Here is a 5,897-nt window from a genome sequence, read left to right as displayed (position 1 = left end):
CAAATGAGGGAGAAGGGCGGTTGGCTAGGCGTCGGAGTGACCTTTGCATCGGTGCAGGCATGAACTACTACGCCTGCGCCAGCGCAAACGTTACTCTGACACCTAGGCAATTGCCCTTCTTCCTCACTTGGCTAGCCCGCTTAGCGCTGCTGCGGTCTTTATTTTTTTCTCGCTCCAGTTAAGTAAGAGTGTGTCAAATAACAACTGGGCAAATGCGGTGTAGAACTACTGACCACGCATTATAGGCATGGGCCTATTATGCGCAAAAATAAGAAACATCTGATTTCTTGCAACAAAAGTGGGGGAGCACCTATTATGCAAGTGTTTTTATTATGCGAGTAAATACGGCACATGTGCATTTAAATGTGGGAGAGTCGGTCAGCACTGCCAGTAGCCATTACAGAAAGTGTGGAACACTTTTTTTATTGCTTGTTTGTTTGAATCTCGTAGCTTGTGAATTTATTATGAGCTGGAAGCTGACCGACCATCCCTAGCATACCATCTGAAGACATCAAGTCTGCAAGAACAAGACTCCTGCCATGAATGACAGAGTGAAGTTAAGGGCCCCTTTTTTTGTTGGACACATTTTAATAAGTATCAGACAACAATGCTAAGGAAAGTATAGACGATGTTATTTATTGTAAGTGCAATGCATATGTAAAGATAGAAAAGTATTAGTGTGTCGGACAAGAAAAACCTTTTAAGTTTACACATCTTTTCTCTATGCATAGTTTTTGTGACCGAGAGATTCTACCGGCCCGCCAAGGAAGCCACGAATCGAGAGCCCACCTGCTGCTTCTGTAGCTGCTGCTGCGTTCGTAGCAACACACTGGGTGTCCGACTTTCGCCACTGCTGCCACTCAGCTTGCTGAGGCAGGCCTGCAGCCGCAGCCAGGGTGCTTCGGGCTCCCAGCCTGGTCGTTGCACCCAGCACCTGAAGAATAGACAAGGCGCAAAGCGGGCAACGAGACAACATGAAGACTGCACAGCCTGGGGTCATGAAGAAGACAGCGAACGAGTAACCCCGCCACAACAAAACCGAATGCGGCTTTATTTTAGAACCCCCATACCTAACGCCCACACAACAGCACCACCAATGTTGCTAGCCATTGAAACAGAAACTAGCGACACACCCTTAAAACCATGTTGGCACGACGTTAGTGTGTTCAAGGAAACAGTTTACGTAACTACAATCAAGTACACAACACATGTAAAACTCCCTTCCCTCCCAACAAAAGTTGTTACTAAGTAATTACTACTGATAAAAAAAACAGACAATAGAAAAATCACCATCTGTCGCATAGTCATTATAACGTTTCCGAAGGTGTGTTGACTTTCATGGTTGAACACGCACCAGAGCCAGCCATGGTGCTGCTTCAGGGAGGCCCGGGTTCGAAGCAGCTTGGTTGGCCACCCCGGTAGAAAGACCCGCACCTGCTCGTGATTCAGGTGTGCTGGCATAGTGAGCAGCATGGGTGCCCACAGGCATACAGTTTCCTAAAATTAACTAGAGGGGACTCTGGCGCTGGGATCGTTCGGCAACCATGGGAATGATGAGTAGTACCGTATTTACTCGCGTAATCCTCGCACTCGCATAATTCTCGCACCCCCCACATCGCCCAAGAAAAATACTATTTCTTTTTTCCTCGAGTAATAATCGCACCCCAGAAAACTGCCGCAATAATGTCGTCTGCTCGTTCCAGCCACCTGTGATGATAGCGCACGCCATTTGGCGCCATCTCTTAAGCATCAAGCATACTATTGCACGCAAATTCAATCCAAGCCAAGCCGAAGTGGCCACTGCGCGTTGCGGCGTGTTTTGTATGCTGTGTCAGTAATCTTGGCGCGTTATGATGTGATACTGAAGCTACACGGCTCCTTCAAGTTTCAAGTGATAGATGACAATGGCACTAAACGACGACAACAGGGCCGCCGGTAGGCCCTTCGGAGTCTACGAGTTTTGTGATCGCTACTGGTGACGGCAGCTGAAAGCCACCAAGACGCGTTGGGCCTGCCGTGGGCCTAAAACTGGGATTGATGGTAAACTTTATTTCGTCAGAAAGAAACTGCGGACGATTCTGTTAAATAGCCATAAGCCCAATACTGACGTCCTACGCTTACCTTTTGAGGGCTCCTGGTGAGCGACGAACGCTACCATTACGCCCGCAACGCCCACAAGCTTTGCGTATGGTATTCTAATTCTCGACTATTTGCTTGCACTTCTTGCGACTCAAATAAATCTTGCCTTGTGTTGAACCTCTCCTTTTATTGTTGAGGTAACTCTTAATTAGTCCTTCTCAAAGCTTGCTGTTAGTTGCTGGTGTGAGAATCCTGATTTGCGGCCACTTTTTTTTTTTTTTTCGCTCAGTACGTTCTCGTGAAAAGTTCTCCCCGCGTAATTCTCGCACCCCCACACTTAGCATCGCTTTTTCGGCAAAAAAAGTGCGAGGATTATGCGAATAAATACGGTACACAGATTTGCCTAGTCTTCGTACTTGCGGGTGGCGAATCACACTTGTGGCTTCGTTTATTGCTGTGTTTCGGTTTCGTTTCGAAAGAAAGAACAAACCCTTTTGAACTTTGTGACCCGATTTGAAAAAGGTAACCCTAAAAAAATAAGGTGGTACAGCACAGCTGCTGAACATTCGCTGAATTTTGTTTCGCAAGAAAACAGCTCCAAGCCACACAAACACACATGGAGCCAGAAGCAGGCCAGAAACACGAAGATTAGACAAATCTGTGTACTACCCATCATTCCCATGATCGCTGAAGCCCCGTGCGTTGCAGCTCTCATAGACACTAGCGCCAGAGTTCCCTCTAGTGTATATTAGGAAATTCTCTGGTCACAGGAAAAGGCACAGCAGCAGCCGCTACTTCAGGTGCCTCAGGAGCAGCTAGTAGCTCCAGATTTCCCAGTGACGGCGACACAGGGTGTGCTAGTTTCTGGCACATTCCAAGTCTCCTGTGAATGCAAAGTGTAGGAATCCGAAGGAACTCTGGCAAGCTTAGATGCATTCCATGTCTTGCCATCATCAAAGTAAAAAAGGAACTATCTGCGCTGTTCCACCACTTTATTAGCACTGCCAAACGAGCAGTCCCCTTTGAAGGTTACGGAGGGTTTCCTCACCCAAACGAAGTCTCCGACAGCAATATTGGTCGTCTTTACGGCTCAATGAAGATTCGTTTGCTTCTCGCTGCTGTCTTGCTTTTACTTCACCCTCTGATGCAACAAACTTAACTCGGTGGCTGGGTCTTTGAAAAAAAAAAAAAGAGGACGTGTTCTTGGCAGCCTGTTATGCAGCAACAGAGCTGGGGCACCCCCGTTGTCACATGCGATGTGCATCGATAAATGCCAAAGTACTTCATGACCACTGAGCGGAGCGACTGATGTTTTAGCAAAACTGTCTGTGCAATGTATTTGAACACCCAGTTCAAGCGTTCTACAAGTTTATTTGCCTAAGGGTAGTACAATGAAGAGCGAGAGAGGCGAATGACACAATCCTACAGGAACTTGTTGAATTCTTAAGATCGAAACTGAGAGCCAGCACTTGTCACACACAGCTTCGTTGGGGTAGCCCTTTCAATAACATACCTAAAGCACAAAGCTTGTCACTGACAACTCTCTGCAGAACTCTACTCCCGGCCACATGGAGAAGCGGTCTAAGAGAAGTATGGCGAACCAGTAATCCTGTGGCACTCTTTCTGCAAACTGACAATATCGATCGTGACCTTTAGCCATGGCTGCTTTGGAAGGGGAACAGTTTGCAGCAGAGTTACTGCAATCTTGGAACTTTTTCGTTTTATTTCATTTATTTCCTTTATTTTACCCTCGGGACACAAAGACCTTACAGAGGAGGGTGGGTTATACAAAAACAAAAAAAAAATGTAAAAAATACAACATAGAAATACAACATGTTAAGCAAAATGTTTTTCAAACAAACTAACCTATGATAGGCTGAAGAATAATCGGTTAGTGCAGCTATAAATCATGAAGCGTCCTGGATACAGGCGAGAGAGGGGTGAAGACTGTTCTACTCAGCACTCGTTTTTGGTAAAAAAAAAGTGTGAAAAAACATTAGTGCGGCAAAAAGGAATAAAAGTTTTATACTGATAATCAAGACACGATGAAAGTGCTAGATAACTTCCTATCTTAGTGAATTGTTATGGTATATAATTTCTTGAAAAAGACATAGCCAAGAAATTGTTCATCCAAATTTCAAATTTATTAGTCCAGGATCTGATCTTATTAGTGAAACACTAGCTGCACGGGAATAGTTTGAGTTGATGAAATATGCTTAACGATTCTGAACTGATTGAATGATAGTTCTTAATGCTTTTGACCAGGGTTCCAAACAGAAGAAGCATACTCAAGCTTGGGTCTAATGTTTTGTAGAGTAGTAATTTTAAATAACATGGAGTTTGGAAAACATTTCTGCATATGTACAGAGAGATCTGTTGGCATTATAAGTGATGTTTTTAATGTGCGCATGCAAAGAATGGTTATTGGTGAGCTGAATTCCAAGATATTTATACGATGTTATATACTCGACGTTGATGTTAGTGATGGCATAGCCGAAAGATGTGGATAAGTCAGGGCAACACGATAAATGCATGATTTTGTATTTAGTGGTATTTAAGAACATTAGCCATTGTGAGAACAAGGTTGACGTGCTATCTAAGTCTGATTAAAGAATAAAGTTATCATGCTGGTTAGTTGTGGGTATAAAACATGGTAAGCAGCAAACAGTTTATTAGAACTATTTATTAATAACAGTAGGTAACTCATTTATGTAAATTAGAAATAACAGTGGGCCCATGACTGAGCCTTGAGGGACGCCCGACTTTACGTCATAACGCAGGGATGTAGCATCATTAGTAGTTACAAACTAAGTACAGTCATTTAGGAAATATTCTATCCAGTTCAAGTTATTAGGCTCAATGTTAGGAATACTAAATTTCAGAAGTAGTACCAGAGTGCTTTAATACCATTCTGGTCACGAAACTTTTCCATCACTCTATGGGGGAGCTTGATATGCTGCCAAGAGCGGCCGCTACGCGGGGCAAGTTGGGAGAGAGGGAGATCACTCCGTTGCGCCCGGCCTTTGCCCGGCGGAACGTATTAGCAGCGGCGGCAGCTCGAAGGCGTTGTGTAAAGGCAGCTCGCGGTATTCCTTCGAACAAAGTTTCTGCATCAGCGTCACGAGAACTTCAAGGGTCAGTGCTCCATGTTCAAGATCGATGGCATGAAAATTCGAAGGAGCAATGCCTAAGACGTGCTGTGTGACGGGCTGCAGCTCCGGATACAGGAGCAACAAGAAAAAAGCGTCGCTCTTCTGTTTCCTCAGTAGCGCCGAACTTCGAGAGAAATGGAAGAGATCTATACCGCGGGTGGAAGCTGGTGGTTTCAACTTCGACAGCAAGAACGTTCGGGTTTGTGAAAAGCATTTTGACGCTACCGACAGTATAAGAACCGACGAACACATCGTGAACGGGGTGGTCGTGTCGCTTCAGCAAGAGAGACCGAGGCTTCGCACCGATGCCGTTCCGAGAATTTGACGGGCTCCCGGCCTACCTGACAAAGCCGAAACCGCGTTCTCGGCCAGCGATTCAATGGCAGCTGTACTTCCCTACCCGAAAAAATCGTGGGTTGCCGGCCGGTAATTAAAGCTGCTCTAAGCAGTAAACATAAGGAAACCTCAAGAGACGGGTGTCTCGACTAAATTGTGTGTAAAAAAGGGATCACTCAGATGTTAGGCACGTGAAACTCGTGCCTATTCAAGAAGCACCCTTAATACTGAAGCGAGCGGTCGCAAAAGTGCTGAGCTGCTAAACCGCGACATCAAAAGTACTTGCATCAAGAAAGCGATCGGCGCTCACAAACGTGTGTCCAGAACAAC

The 5,897-nt window shown here is 45.3% G+C and overlaps 1 protein-coding gene across 2 annotated transcripts in view; it reads right to left on the bottom strand.

Annotated features, from left to right (window-relative positions):
* Nucleotides 1-5,897, bottom strand: part of milt (trafficking kinesin-binding protein milt) — a 354,950-nt gene that overhangs the window by 51,447 nt on the left and 297,606 nt on the right. For both annotated transcript variants that reach the window (XR_012895561.1, XM_037424365.2), the window contains one exon: nucleotides 790-934. Coding sequence is in view for 1 of the 2 variants with exons in the window: in XM_037424365.2 (XP_037280262.2) it covers nucleotides 790-934 (145 nt within the window). In the remaining variant the exon portion in view is untranslated. The remainder of the gene's footprint in view (nucleotides 1-789; nucleotides 935-5,897) is intronic.

Source organism: Rhipicephalus microplus, chromosome 5 (assembly GCF_043290135.1).
Source record: "Rhipicephalus microplus isolate Deutch F79 chromosome 5, USDA_Rmic, whole genome shotgun sequence".
NCBI classification, from domain to species: Eukaryota; Metazoa; Arthropoda; class Arachnida; order Ixodida; family Ixodidae; genus Rhipicephalus; species Rhipicephalus microplus.
Note: the sequence above shows the minus strand (reverse complement) of the source record. Positions and strands in the feature narration are given on the sequence as shown.